Source organism: Alexandromys fortis, unplaced genomic scaffold (genome assembly GCF_014885135.2).
Source record: "Alexandromys fortis isolate MF-2015 unplaced genomic scaffold, M_Fortis_MF-2015_v1.1 scaffold_337, whole genome shotgun sequence".
NCBI classification, from domain to species: Eukaryota; Metazoa; Chordata; class Mammalia; order Rodentia; family Cricetidae; genus Alexandromys; species Alexandromys fortis.
The window spans coordinates 493772-510116 of NW_026068253.1; the positions used below are offsets into that span (position 1 = coordinate 493772).

Sequence of the window (16345 nt, forward strand, 5' to 3'; positions counted from 1 at the left end):
TGTATGCTTCTTGTACCTTCATAGGAATATCCTTCTTTAAGTTGGGAAAGTCTTCTTCTATAAAATGTTGGGCCTTTGAGCTGTACTTCTTCTTCTGCTTCTACCCTATTATTCTTAGGATTTGTCTTTTCATGGTGTCCCAGATTTCCTGGACGTTTTGTGTTAAGAATTTGTTGAATTTGCTGTTTTCTTTGATCAGTGTGTCTATTTCCTCTATAGTATCTTCAGCCCCTGAGATTCTTTCTTGTATCTCTTGTATTCTGTTGGTTATATGTGTCTCTGTAGTTCCTGTTCATTTACCCACATTTTTCATATCCATCCCTTTTTTGGTTTGTGTCTTCTTTATTACCTCCATTTCGGTCTTCAAGTCTTGAATTGTTTCCTTTATCTGTTTGTTTGCTTTTTCTTGGCTTCTTGGCTATCTTTGAGGGATTTATTAATTTCTTCTAATTTTTTGTTCATCTTCTCTTCCATTTCTTTAAGTGAGTTTTTTTATTTTCTGTTCAAGGGTCTCCATAATTTTTATAATGTTACATTTAAAGTTGATTTCTTCTACTTATTCTGTGTTAAGGTGTTCAAGTCTTTCTGTTGTGTGTTTGCTGGATTCTGGTGTTATCATGTTGCTTTTCGAGTTGTTGGAGGAATTCTTGCATTGGTGCCTGTCTGTCCCTTCCTTCAAATGTGGCCAGAAGAATCTTGGAATTTTAGTCCAATCTTTGCGGTGGCTGACTGTGTACTTGGAGGTTTTTCTTGGTCTGCCCTTTCTTATGTCTCCTCAACACTGGAGCTGGCTCTCAGATCCCCTCTGCCCTGAAGCAGGCTAGGGTGGTGGATCTAAGAACCCGCAGATGGAAAGGAGTGCTTGGGGGCAAGATGGGTTGGGGTAAATAGAGAAAGCCAGTAGCAGCGGAGATGCCCAACTGAATGGCCAGAAATGTTTAGGGAATTGGAGGGGGACTGTACTCCATTCCCAGGGTGTCCGGCTGGCCAGACGGGCACAGACTTCCTCCTCCAGATGGATCTCCTCAGTACAGGTGCAGGTCCTCTTGTTAGCCAAGGACCTCACAGACAAAAGGGCAGGCTTGGAGGGGGCAGGTTTGTGTGGAACAAAGAAGCCACAGCCGCAGGAGCACTCACCACTGTCTCCTCAGACCCTCAGCCCTGAAGCAGGCTGAGTTGAGGGATCCTAGGACCTCGCAGATGCAAAGAGGTGCTTGGGGGTAAGATGAAATGGGGTAGAGAAAGCCAGTAGCCAGGGAGATGCCCTGCTGAATGACCATAAACATTTAGGGAATTGGAGGGGGCCTGTACTCTGTTTCTGGGGCATCCGGCCAGCCAGGCGAGCACACACTTACCCGTCTGAATAGGTCTCCTTATTACAGGCACAGAATCTCTTGCTGGCCAAGGATCTCACTAAAGGGCGGGTCCACTGGATGAATCTCCTCAGTACAGGTGAAGCTCAACATGTGTATTATTAACTGTACAGAAACAAAAACAATATTCCCAAAAATGTTCATGTTTAATTAATTACCTAGCTAATGAAATTTAAAAATTCATTGTGTTATTAAATGTAAAACATTAAGATTTCGGTAACCATCTCAAAAATCTGCAAATGTAAAAATAGATAAAATACAAACTGATCCTTTTATATTTTATCTAATCTAAAATTATGGTTAGCTTTTTGCTACAGTTGAATATGAAATTATTACTTTGTGCTTCTTAATATGCAATTGATGTTAGCTTGTTGTTTTTCATTTTTAAAACTACATGAAGTAGAATCAAAACCCTGTGTCCTTATCATTGGCTTCTCAGTCTGCCCTCATTGTCAGCCACATTCAGAGAGTCTGGTTTGATCAAATACTCATTCAGTCCCAGTCCACCTTGCCTTGGTGAGCTCCCATTGGATCAGTCACACCGTCTCAGTGGCGTCTGATTGACCTGTCCATTGGTGAGAGAAGACTGTTGAAATCTCGTACTATTAGAGTGTGGGGCTTCATGTATGCTTTGAGTTCTAGTAATGTTTCTTTTACATATGTGGGTGCTTTTATATTAGGGGTGTAGATATTCAGGATTGAGACTTCCTCTTGTTGAATTGTTCCTGTTATGAGTATAAAGTGTTTTTCACCATCTCTTCTGATTTGTTTTAGTCTGAAATCAATTTTGTTAGATGTTAGTATAGCCACACCTGCTTGTTTCTTTGGTCTATTTGATTGGAAATTCTTTTCCCAACACTTTACTCTGTCTTTGAAGTTGAGGTGTGTTTCTTGTAAACAGCAGATCCTATTTTTGTATCCATTGTCTTAACCTGTGCCTTTTTTTTTTCCATCAAGGCTTTATTCTTACTCAACACCTGTCCTTGGTTAATTAACATTGATAGACATTTCCTTCCATCAGAACTTTGCATCTAATAGAAGACTCTAATCCCTAACATTTCCCCATTCTTTTTTTCTTTCTTTTTTTTTTATTAAAAATTTCTGCCTCCTCCCCGCCTCCCATTTTCCTCCCCCTCCCACCACTCCCCTCCTCCTCCCTCTCCAGTCTGAACAGCAGTCAGGTTTCCCTGCCCTGAGTGAAGTCAAAGGTGTCCCCCCCCCTCCCCCGCATCCAGGTCTAGGAAGGTGAACATCCAAACAGGCTAGGCTCCCACAAGGCCAGTACAAGCAGTAGGATCAAAACCCCATGCTTGGCTTCACAGCAGACCTCGTTGTCCGGCGTGTTCAGAGAGTCTGGTTTTATCCCGTGCTTTTTGAATCCAAGTCCAGGAGACCTTGGTGAGATCCCATTAAATCAGCCACACCCTCTCAGTGGGTGGGTGCACCCCTCGCAGTCCTGAATTCCTAGTTCATGTTCTCCCTTCTGCTCCTCATTTGGACATCAAGAGCTCAGCCCGATGCTCCAGTGTAGGTTCTGTCTCTATCTCCATCCATCGCCAGGTGAAGGTTCTATGGTGATATGCAAGATATTCATCAATGTGGCCAGGGCCATTTCAGGATTCTTCTCCTCAGCTGCCTAAGGAACTAGCTGGGGACATCACCCTGGACCCCTGGGAAGTGCGCCAGAGTCAAGTCTCTTGCCACCCCTAAAATGGCTCCCTTAGGATATATACTTTCCTACTCCTATATCCATCCTTCCTTTATCCCAAACATCCCATTCCTCCAAGCTCTCCCCATCCTCCCCTTCTCACTTTTCTCTCCCCATCTCCCCTTTCCCCACCCCACCCTCAAGTTGCCAATTTTTGCCTGGCAATCTTGTCTACTTCTAATATCCAGGAGGATAAATATCTGTTTTTCTTTGGGTTCACCTTCTTATTTAGCTTCACTAAGGATCACGAATTATAGGCTCAAAGACTTTTATTTATGGCTAGAAACCAATTATGAGTGACTACATTCCATGTTCATCTTTTTGGGTCTGGGTTACCTCACTCAGGATAGTGTTATCTATTTCTGTCCATTTGCATGCAAACTTTGTAGTGAGGAGCTGTGGGCCGCTTCCGTGCCACCCCAGCTCCCGGCTGCCAGCTAGCTCTAACTTATGCCCCGAAATAATTACACGAAAACTGTATTCATATAAACATTGCCTGGCCTCTTATTGGCTAGCTCTTACATATTAATCTAACCCATTTTTAATAATCTGTGTAGCCCAGGAGGTGGCTTACCAGGGATGATCTTAACCTGTGTCTGTCTGGAGTGGGAGAACCATGGCGACTCCCTGACTCAGCTTCTTTCTCCCAGCACTCTGTTCTGTTTACTCCACCCACCTAAGGGTTGGCCTATCAAGGGGCCTAGGCAGTTTCTTTATTAATAAGAAACCACTCCCACATCAAAAATTCACGAAGTCTTTTTATTTTTAATGCTGAGTAGTACTCAAATATGTATATATTCCACACTTTCTTCATCCGTTCTTCCATTGAAGGATATCTTGGTTGTTTCCAGGTTCTGGCTATTACAAATAATGCTGCTATGAACATAGCCAAACAAATGCTTTTGTAGTATGATAGGGCATCTTTTGGGTATATTCCCAAGAGTCGTATTGCTGGGTTCTGGGGTAGGTTGATCCTGAATTTCCTGAGAAACTGCCACACTGATTTCCAAAGTGGTTGCACAAGTTTGCATTCCCACCAGCAATAGATGAGTGTTCCCCTTACTCCACATCCTCTCCAGCAAAGGCTATCCTGGGTGTTTTTTTATTTTAGCCATTCTGACAGGTGTAAGATGGTGTCTCAAAGTTGTTTTGATTTGCATTTCCCTGATCACTAATGAGGTTGAGAATGTCCTTAAGTGTCTTTTAGCCATTTGAACTTCTGTTGAGAATTCTCTGTTCATTTCAGTGCCCCATTTTTTAATTGGATTAATTAGCATTTTAAAGTCTAGTTTCTTGATTTCTTTATATATTTTGGAGATCAGAACTTTGTCTGATGCGGGGTTGGTGAAGAACTTCTCCCAGTCAGTAGGCTGCCTTTTTGTCTTAATAACAGTGTCCTTTGCTTTACAGAAGCTTCTGTAAAGTTTTAGGCGATTCCATTTATTCAATATTGCCCTTAATGTCTGTGCTGCTAGGTTTATATGTAGGAAGTGGTCTCCTGTGCCCATGTGTTGTAGAGAACTTCCCACTTTCTCTTCTATCAGGTTCAGTATGTTCAGACTGATATTGAGGTCTTTAGTCCACTTGGACTTGAGTTTTGTGCATGGTGATAGATATGGATCTATTTTCATTCTTCTATAGGTTGACGTCCAGTTATTCCAGCACCATTTGTTAAAGATGCTTTCTTTCTTTCATTGTATACTTTTGGTTCCTTTATTGAAAATAAGGTGTTCATAGGTTTGTGGATTAAAATCTGGGTCTTCTATTCAATTCCATTGGTCAACTTCTCTGTTTTTATGCCAATACCAAGCTGTTTTCAATACTGTAGCTCTAATAGAGTTGGAAGTCAGGGATGGTAATGCCTCCAGAAGTTCCTTTGTTGTATAAGATTGTTTTGCCCATACTGGACTTTTTGTTTTTCCATATGAAGTTGATTATTTTCTTCTCAAGGTCTGTGGAGAATTTTGATGGGATTTTGATGGGGACTGCATTTAATCTATAGATTTCTTTTGATGGAATTGCCATTTTTACTATGTTGATCCTCCCAATCCAAGAGCAAGGGAGATCCTTCCATTTTCTAGTATCCTCTTCATTTTTTTTTTCTTCGGAGAAGTTCTTGTCAAATAGATCTTTCACTTCCTTGGTTACAATTACCCCAAAATATTTTCTGCTATTTGTGACTATCATGAAAGGTGATGCTTCTTTGATTTCCCTTTCTGCTTCCTTATCCTTTATGTATAGGAGGGGAACTGATTTTTTTGAGTTGATCTTGTATCCTGCCACATTACTAAAGGTGTTTATCAGCTGTAGCAGTTTTTTGGTAGAGTTTTGGGGTTGCTTATGTACACTATCATATCATCTGCAAATAATGAAAGTTTAACTTCTTTCTTTCCAATTTGAATCCCCTTGATCCCCTTATGTTGTCTTATTGCTATTGCTAGAAATTCAAGCACTATATTGAAGAGGTATGGAGAGAGTGGACAGCCTTGTTGTGTTCCTGATTTTAGTGGTATCCTTTGAGTTTTTCTCCATTTAATTTGATTATTATAAATAGCTTGCTTGTAAATAGCTTTTATTATATTTAGGTATGACCCTTGTATCCCTAATCTCTCTAAGATCTTTATCATAAAAGGGATGTTGAATTTTGTCAAATGCTTTTTCAGCATCTATTGAAATGATCATATGTTTTTTTTTTTCTTTCAGTTTATTTATATGTTGGATTACATTGATAGATTTGTGTATGTTAAACCAGCCCTACATCTCTGGATGAAGCTTACATGATCATAATGAATAATTTTCCTAATGTGTTCTTGGATTCAGTTTGCCAGTATTTTATTGAGAATTTTTGCATCAATGTTCATGAGTGAGTTTGGCCTGTAATTTTCCTGTGGCTTTTTATAGGTGAATTGAGTCCTGTGGTATTAAGTGGTATTAATGACCAGTGGTTGTTAACTCTGGCTACTTTTTTCTTGTGGTAGTGTTTGTGTGTTTCCCTTCTTTGAGTTGTGCTGGCAGAGGGTTGTCATATGTCTTTGTTATTATGGTGTTGTTGGCTTTCTTGGTTTGTGGTTTTCCTTTTAGTACTTTCTGTAAGGCTGGGTTTGTGGCTAATATGGCAACCTGTCAAACAAGGGAAGAACTTGAAATGATGCTAAAATAGGAGAGGCTACTAACTGAAAATTGTTACCAATCTTTCTATAAGTATATGGTCTGAAATTTTAGTTACAAAAAATATTAAAATATATAAAAGTTCCATTTAATAAAACACTTAATTTTACATTATGATTGTGTCTTTGCTATTTGTAGAGTATCAAGAATACCGTAGATGAATTCCATAGAAAATTTATCTCTCTGTCCAAAGAAATTTTTTGAGGGATGCTGAAAAATATATGCTATATATGTTTTATTATTAAGGAGCAAAATAAAAAAAAGATTTACTTTAAGTTTGGGAAGATAAAGTTCATTTTAAGGCTTATTATACATTTTTGTTCTTAATTCTAGACAACACAGCTTCAATACTTACGAGGAGAAATGGCTTCCGCAGGCAGGAACAATCAGTTTACTATCTGCCAATTTTTATTGTGGACAGTGGATCTCCTTCACTAAGTAGTACCAACACCCTTACCATTCGAGTCTGTGACTGTGATGTTGATGGTGTAGCACAAACCTGCAATGCAGAGGCTTATGTTCTACCTGCTGGCCTCAGCACTGGGGCTCTGATAGCAATACTGGCCTGTGTCTTGACACTATTCGGTATGTACTATTTGTGTTTCTTTCTCTTTTATTGATTTTCCTTGAACTCTACATTTTTTTTTCTCTGCTTCCCTCCCTACCTCTCCTCCTCTTCAACCCTCCCCCAAGTATCCATGCTCCCAATTTACTCAGGAGATCTTGTCTTTTTCTACTTCCCATGTAGATTAGATCTATGTAAGTATCTCTTAGTGTCCTCATTGTTGTCTAAGTTCTCTGGGATTGTGGTTTTCTTTGTTTTATGTGTAAAAACCACCTATGAGTGAATATATATGATAATTATCTTTCTGTGGCTGGGTTACCTCACTTGAAATAATGTTTTCTAGCTTCATCCATTTTCCTGCAAAATTCAAGATGTCATTTTTTCTGCTTTGTAGTACTCTATTGTATAAATTTACCATATTTTTCTTATCCATTCTTTGGTTGAAGGGCATTTAATTTGTTTCCAGGATTTGTTTTTTTCTTTATAGGAGCAGTTGCCAAAACAAACACCACATCTTTTCTTACTTTATTTTTATTTCTTTTGAGTGTATTTACAAAGATATGTGAATAATTCACCAGTGTTATTTTAACACTCATTACTTATATTTTAAACTTGCAGTATTATTCAAAGCACAAAATATAATAAAATAATATGAAATTCATTTTAACATAAAACCCAGGAAAAATTAACTACTATGGTGATTTTATTAGTTTACTTTGAACTTTACCTCATCCTGTTCCTTTGTGTGAGAAATATTTACATGAGCATTATAATAGACGAGAAGGGGTATTTTCACTGCTGTTTTGATAGTATGCTTATTTGAGAAATGACATAATGGACAGATTTATCAATAAATATGTTCAGTGAGTGTTTATTTTGGTATTTACAATAATTAAGTTCTGGCAATACAAGTATTATAATTTCTTGAGAATTATTGTTATATTTAATTCTACTTTCCTAATATTAACTTATTATTGACTGAACTACATTTGCTTATATTTGCGTAGGAGTTTGTACAGCATGGTTTTTAATATTGGAGTCTATCCAATATGGTCATTGGATAATGAAAAAGTTTATTCAAAAGCAACATTTTAATTCACAGTGTATGTTTCTACAAGAATGACAAGCACTTAAATTTGCATTTGTTGGTGTGTCATGTGTTTCCTTGTGATTTACTGGAATTAGGAAATAAATTTGCAACATATGTTTATAGAAGCAGAATTAGGTGTGGAAGTCAGCATGACCTGCTGCTTCAGATAGATTTGGGGAAGCATGTACCTGTATACTACTCTTTGCCTATGTTGTTCATTAGGTGTTCACAAGGGGAGTGCTAGTTTTTCTTCAGAGTAGCTTCATAATCTCAAAGATGAACTCAGATGACTAGTCTTGTAAAGATTTAAGAGTTTAATAAGATAATTCATGCACAGAACCGAATGCCTACCCATAGTGAGCATTCTATTTGTCTTTAAATGTAATTGATGAAACAATAGTCCTCACTCTATTAATAAAGTTAAATAAGACTCAGCTGCTAATACAGTGTAAATAGTCTCATAAAATAGAAATTTTGTCTTCAATAACCCCAACTATATGAATAAATCTAGAGAAAACAATCATACCACTCTTTCTAAATATCTATAAACAGGAGTCAGAAATTTCTTAAAAATAACTGATAATTCACAATTAAAAAGTGATTAGACTATATTGACTAAGAGTAAATATAAAAAAATGGTGGCATCATGAATTAATGTATATTGATCTATTTGGCTTGTGAAAATAATAATGAGCAAAATTGAATATTTACTTTTACTTTATAAAAGTAGAATAACAACATAAGTTATAAAACCATCATTCTATTATAGACAATGTCTTTACTTTGAGAAAACCAAATCATGGGAAGGGAAGATTAGAGGTAGACAATGTGTAGAACACTTTAAACTTTGACAATTTAATACACACACACACACACAATTCATTATACTATGCTTTCTGGAACAAGTTACAGCTGACTGTACTCTCTCAGGGATATACAAAGAAACCCTGACTTGAAAAATAAGAGAGAGGCAGTGTGGGACAGGCAGAAATAGATTATTACTATCTATTCTTTGGTTCTCTTTCTTTCTGTGATATGTGTGTGTATTTGAGTGTGTGAGTATCTTGACTGTGAGGTGTGAGGGATTTGTGGTGTGTGCATGTGTGTGAAGTTATGTTTTGGTTTGTGTGTTGTGACTGTGTGCATATGTATATTTTGGGGTCTTGTGGTGTGTACTTGTGTAGGGGATATTGGATAGCTGCAGTGTGTGTGTATTTGTGTGGGGTGTGTTGTGTCCATGATTGTCTCCATATAAACAGGCAATGTCAAAACAGGAATGACAAAAATGCCAATGCAATGATTCTTAATGATATTCTGCTGTACTCATCAATGCATCAATGAGGCATTACCCATCACATTATAGAAACAAATACAGAGATTCAATGCCAAACATGAGGCAGAACTCAAGGAATACTGTGGAAGAAAGGGAGAAAGGAAGGATTGTAGAATCCAGTGGTGTCAATGATACCACAAGGAATCCTACCGAATCAACTAACCTGGGCTCACAGGGACTCACAGAAACTGCATGGGACTGACATAGGCACTCCACCTATATATTACATTTGTGTAGTTTTATCTTCTTGTTGGACTCCTATGAGTAGGAGCATGGACTATTTTGGGACCCATTACTCCTACTGGTTGACTCATCCAGCCTTAATAGAAGAGGAGATGCCTAGTCTTGATGCATCTTGATATACCATGGCTTGCTGAAATCCAAGGGATACTGACATACAGCTGCAGAGAAACAGTGGAGATGAACTGGATTGGGGTGGGGATTGGGTGAGAAATTTGGAACAGGGGAGAGAGGAGAAAGTTTGGTTGTGTTATAAAATGAAAAAATGAACAGAAAAAACAAGCAATAGATAAAACAAAAAGAACGGGCTTCTAAGAAATAATAAAAGGTAACAATATAATACATGATAAGACAAAGCAAAAATGATCACATCAAAGTTGAACATGGCAACCCAACAATAAAAAAGAGTCCCAAGAGCAGGCAAAAGAGTCAGAGGGCCACTTCTCCCAGTCAGGATCTCATAAAAGTACTAAAATATTTTGTAGTAGTTTCCCACTGCATGTGGTTTCAACACAACACCCTCAAATGCCTTCCCCAAATTGGGTATCATTCTACACTCTGTTCCTTAACTCCTTCATCCCTTATGTTATCCCCCCCCCCATTTTCACTTGCCTCTATTCTGCTTGTAAAATCTATTCTATTTCCCTCACTCAGGGAGATTCTGTATCCCCTCTAACCATCCTCTCTTTGCCTAACCTCCCTGGGTCTATAGATTGTGTGTTTTTTTGTTTGTTTGTTTGTTTGTTTTATTAACCCAGTGATTAACATCTCCCTTTATGTGACTGCATAACAAATTTGTCTTTCCGAGTCTGTGTCACCTCACTCAGTATAATTTTTTTCTAGTTCCATTCATTTGCCTTCAAATTTCATGGTGTTCATTTTTTATAAAGCGGAATAATTCTCTATTGTGTAAATGCAACACATTTTCTTTATGATCTTTTTTTTTTCTAATTTCTTGCTTTTATAAATAAACCTGCAATTAACATTGTTGAGCAAGTGTCCTTGTGGTTGGACAGAATATGTTTGTGTATAAATCCAAGAATGGTATAACGAGGACTTGAAATGGATAAATTTTATACTTTTAGAGAAGATATTATATTGATTTACATAGGGTTTGTACAAGTTTTCTCCCCACCAGGAATAGAAAATTGTTTCTCTTACTCCACATCTTCACCCGCATGAGCTATGGCTTATTTTATTGATCTTAACTGTTCTGACACATATAAGATGGAATCCAAAACTAGTTTTGTTGTAATAGGGAGCTGTGGGCTACGTTCCTCCATTCGGCTAGCTTTACCCCGAAATAATTACATGGAAACTGTATTCTTTTAAACACTGCCTGGCCCATTGGTTCCAGCCTCTTATTGGCTAGCTCTTACATATTAATCTAACCCATTTCTAATAATCTGTGTAGCCCACGAGGTGTGGTTTACCAGGGAAGATCTTAACCTGTGTCTTTCTGGAGTGGGAGAATCATGGCGACTACCTGACTCAGCTTTCTTTCTCCTAGCATTCTGTTCTGTTTTCTCCACCCACCTAAGGGTTGGCCTATCAAATGGGCCTAGGCAGTTTCTTTATTAATTAACCAATGAAAGCAACAGATTAGAAATAAATCACTCCCACATCATAGTTTTAATTTTCATCTCCCTAAAGACTGAGGATGTTGAGCATTTCTTGAAGTGTTTTTCAAACTTTTGATGTTCTTCTATTGAGAATTCTGTGTTTAGATCTCTACCCTATTTTTCATTGGATTATTTGTTTTTTTTTTATATCTAGTTTCCAAGTTCTTTTTATATTTGTATATTAGCGCTCTATCATATGTGGAGTTGCTAAGAATCATTTCCAATTCTGTAAACTGTTTCTTTGATGTGGAAATATAGACATGTCAGTCTCCACCTCTATCTATATTTTTTCAATCTTTGAGTATTTTTTTCTTTTGCTTGCCCTCACCTCTCTGTTGGAATCACATTTACACCTCAATATTCTAAATGAAAGAAATACCCCCAAACTCAGAATATGAGGTTTCTTATATTAAAACTGAGTACATCATGAGTGAAATCACAACATTCAACTTCAAATTTGATCATATGGAAGTCAAATAACCACTTTAATTTTTCCTCATGTAGTAAAGTTTAGCTGATATATTGAAAGAATTTTAATATTTATAAAAAGAAAAATTATGCCTATAACTAAGAGCAGTACCAGTTATGTTCTATGTATTATAATAGTTAAATTCCTATTTTATCAAATGAAGTTTTTTTTTCTGAATAGAAACATTTTAAAGAAAGAAAACTATGTACAACTGACATATTAAGTCATTAATGAAGTAGTTCTTTCAGAAATTCAGAAAAAAATTACCTGCTTTCATTTAAAGTATTTCTCATCATTGACAATTGCATGAATAGTTTGGGAATATTACAGTTAGATTACCTTATTTTGCCCAAGAATACCTATATATTCTTACTGAGTCTTCTGCTATATTTACTCTACTAGGTTCTATTTGTTTCTGTACTTGGACCATAATTTCAAGTGTTTGAAGTGATGTAGTCTCCCTTCCTGCTCTTTGCTCTTCATACAGAGTGTCATACTCCATAAGCCTTGGAATAAGGGGCTGTTTATAGAAACTCATCATTCTAGCTAAAATTCCAACATTTCTAAAGTGGGCAGCTTGACATTCAGCTGTCATTTATCATTTCATTATGCTTCTACAACCTTAGAAATATGAACTAGTTTTAGCCTTCTTTTGCTGAGGCTGCTTATGATTCTGTTAAACTGGAAAATGTTTTCTTGGTCTGGTTCTTTTAAGCAGAGTCAGAATTTTACTAATGTGCAAAAATGTTTACTAAGTCATTGAGAATGTGGATGAAAGCAGAAGACATGTAAAAACTGTACTATTTGTCGTGATCTATAATACTTAACTATCATTAATATCTGAGAAAATATACAATATCTCAGTTGCTATTTTATGAGAGCAAATATGTTCCTACTTAAAGGAAGCAGAAAACAGAAAGGAGGAATGGTTTGCCTTCATAAGCTAATGCAATGACCTTGGCATTGACCCAAGTACTTTGCCTTTTTAAAACATTATGTGATTTAATGCTCATAAACTGTTTTCAAGGCAAATATTGTTATTAATGCCCCTTTTCTTTTTTTGTTACTTTATTTATTTATTTATTTTTTTGTGGAGAAGTATTTGAGACAGGGTTTCTCTGTAACCTTGGAGTCCTGGAACTAGCTTGGCCTCAAACTCACAGATATTTGCCTGCCTCTTATTTTATTTTTTTTAAATAAAACTATCTTTTTTCATTTTACATACCATTCCAGTTCCCACTCTCTCCCCTCTTCCCATTCCCCACCCCACCCCACCCATTCCTCAGAGAGAGTAAGACATATTGCTTTGAGGAAGGACAAAGACTGTCCCTACTATATCTAAATCAAGCAAGGTATCCATCCAAAAAAAAAAAAAAAAAAAAAAAGGATTCCAGAAAACCAGTGCAAGCAGTAGGGATAAATCCTGGTGCCACTGTCAGTTGCTGCTCAGTCTGCCCCTGTTATACAACTGTCACCCACATTCACAGGGACTAGTTTGGAAGTGGTGGGCTTCCACGAACTCAGGTAAACTGTTTCTGTGGGTGTCACCATCATGGTCTTTATCTCTTTGCACATATTCTCACTCCTCCCACTCTTTAGCTGGACTTTGGAAGCTCCACTGTGAATCTCTGCTTCTGTTTCCATCAGTTGCTGGATGAAGGTTCTAACTTTTTGGTGACATTTAAGGTAGTCATCAATCTGACTATAGGATATGCCCCTTTTCTTAGAACAAACAAAATATTAGGGAAGTAGGCACAAAGTCAAAAGGCAAATACAGATTAGACTCAGAAACCTATCAGAAGCAGCAGAAGGGAGGAAACAAGCTTCCTCTAAATAGTCTTGAAAATCTGTTCCTCAAAATATAACTTCTAACATGAAATACCAACATGCTGCTGGGAAGTGATTAAATATCTCTAGCTTAGTAGCTACCACAGTAAAAGCACGAATGTTATCTGTTTCATGAGATGAGTTTCTAGATCTTGACTTAATTCAGGATGTTTAATATATATGGTATACTCCAGTTACTTCTGACCTTGGGAAAACACACTTGATATTACATATATTAATGTCAATAATATATTTTGGTACAAAATATAGCACACAAATTGTACTTGTGTATAAAATATTCATTATAGTTTGAACAGTTTTGCTCTGTCTTAATTTAGATTCAAATGAAATAATTGTAATGATCACATTTAAATAAAAAGTGTCTTGAGATACTCATTTTCACTAAAGAAAGATGAATTTTAGTTGTAATTAAACCTTTAAATGTCTTGAGACATGATAACAATGATCTATTTTTCATGGTTTTTGCAGAATCCTAATTAGTATTATTTTACATCAGCCCTCACTATATATACTCCATCTCCTACTGAACAGCTGAAATGAGAAATCCCAATAGAACTATCAAATCTTGAAATACATTCCTATACCCTGGTCTTATCTTCACCTATTTTTCTAATTTTATTGTTTTTCTAAGTCAGCTTTGTTTCTATTTTACCTTACATAAGGAATTAGACCTCAATCTCTTTTAAAAAAAAAAAATATTGATTTTTATTTAGTCCTACATTTTTCTCTGCTCCCCCCCATGCCTTTCCTCTCCTATTCAACCCTCCCCCAAGGTTCCAATGCTTTCAGGAGATCTTGTCTTTTTCTGCTTTCCATGTCAATTAGATCTATGTATGTCTCTCTTAGGGTCCTCATTGTTGTATAGGTTCTCTGGATTGTGATTTGTAGACTGGTTTTATTTGCTTTTCTGTTTATAAACCACTTATGTGTGAGTAATATGATAATTGTATTTCTGGGTATGGGTTACTTCACTCAAAAGATGTTTTCCAGCTCCATCCTTTGTCCTGCAAAATTCAAGATGTCATTATTTTTTTTTCTGCTGTGTAGCACTTTATTGTGTAAATGTATCACATTTTCCTTATCCGTTCTTCAATCGAGGGGCATTATGTTGTTTCCAGGTTCTGGCTATGACAAACAATGCTGCTATGAACATATCCTTTTGATATATACCCAAAAGTTATATTGCTGGGTCTTGAGGCATGCTGTTTCCTAATTTTCTGTGAAATTGCTACACACTAGTTTTAAGCCATGGTGATCAGGTAAGATCCATGAGGTTATTCCATTTTTGTATCCATTAGGGTTTGTTTTATTGCCAAGTATGTGGTCAATTTTTGAGAAGGTTCCATGAGGTTATGAGAAGAAGGTATATTCTTTTATATTTGGATGGACTAGTCTATAGATATCTGTTATGTCCATTTGAGTCATAACCTCTGTTAGTTCCCTTATTTCTTTGTTCTTTTTTTTTTTTTTTTTTTTTTTTTTTTTTTTTTTGTCTAACTGACCTGTCCAGTGGTGAGAGTGGAGCGTTGAAGTCTCCTACTACTACTGTGTGGGGTTTAGTGTATGATTTAAGCTTTAGAAGTCTTTGTTTTACATATGAGGGTGCCCTAGGGCATAGTTCAAAACTGAGATTTCCTCTTGATGGATTTTTCCTGTGACTAATATGAAATGTCCTTCTTTGTCTCTTTTGATTGATTTTAGTTTGAAGTCTATTTTGTTAGATACTAAGATATCTACACCAGCTTGTTTCTTAGGTCCATTTGATTGGAAAATTTATTCCCAACCCTTTACTCTGAGATGATGTCTGTCTTTAAGGTTCAGGTGTGTTTCTTGTATGCAGAAAAAGGATGGGTTCTGTTTTTGTATCCAATCTGTTAGCCTGTGTCTTTTTATAGGTGAATTAAGTCCATTTATATTAAGATTGATGACCAGTGATTGCTATTTCCTGTTAATTTAGTTTTCATTGCTGGTGATGTTAATTTGTGAGTTTTTCCCTTCTTTGAGATGTGCTGATATGAGAATATCAATTGTCTGTGCTTCTGTTGATGTAGTCAACTTCTTTGGGTTGGAATTTTTCTTCTAGTATTTTGTGTAGTGCTGGGTTTGTGGCTAGATATTGGCTAAATCTGATTTTGTCATGGAATATCTTGTTTTGTCCTTCTATGGAGATTGAAAATTTTGCTGGGTATAATAGTCTGGGCTGTCATCTCTGGTCTCAATGTCTGTATAATGCTTGACCATGACCTTCAGGCTTTCATTGTCTCCAATGAGAAATCAGGTGTAATTCTGATAGGTCTGCCTTTATGTGTTATTTTTCTTTTTCCTTTGCAACTCTTAATATTCTTTCTTTATTCTATATGTTTAGTATTTTGATTATCATGTGGCTAGTGGACATTTTTGGATAAAGTTTATTTGTTGTTCTTTAAGCGTCTTGTATCTTTATAGGCATATCTTTCTTTAAGTTGGGAAAGTTTTGCTCTATGATTTTGTTAAATATATTTTCTGTGCTTTTGAGTTGAACTTCTCTTCCTCTATACCTATTATTCTTAGGCATGGTCTTTTCTTATCTATATTTCCTGGATATTTTGGTTTAAGCCTTTTAAAAATTTAATGTTTTATTTGACAAATGAGTCTATTTCCTCTATTGTATCTTCAGCACTTAAGATTTTTTCCCATCTCTTGTATTCTGCTGTTAATGCTTGCATTTGCAGTTTCTGATCATTTTCTCTTGATTTCTGCTTCTATAATTCCCTCAGCTTGTGTTTTCTTTATGGTCTCTATTTCAGTTTTCAAGTCTTGACTAGTTTCTTTCATATGTTTGATTGCTTTTTCTTGTTTTTTTTTTTTTTAATTTTTTTAAGGGATTTACTGATGGCTTCAAATTTTTTCCTCTATTTTTTTTGAGAAAATTTCTCATTTCCTTTTTAAG

At 36.3% G+C, this 16345-nt stretch overlaps 1 protein-coding gene across 4 annotated transcripts in view; it reads left to right on the forward strand.

The window, feature by feature from the left end:
• Positions 1 to 16345, forward strand: part of Cdh7 (cadherin 7) — a 151123-nt gene that overhangs the window by 128512 nt on the left and 6266 nt on the right. For 3 of the 4 annotated variants that reach the window (XM_050131463.1, XM_050131465.1, XM_050131464.1), the window contains one exon: positions 6583 to 6834. The exons of the other annotated variant lie outside the window; for it this stretch is intronic. In XM_050131463.1, the coding sequence (XP_049987420.1) occupies positions 6583 to 6834 (252 nt within the window). The remainder of the gene's footprint in view (positions 1 to 6582; positions 6835 to 16345) is intronic. 4 annotated transcript variants of the gene reach the window in all.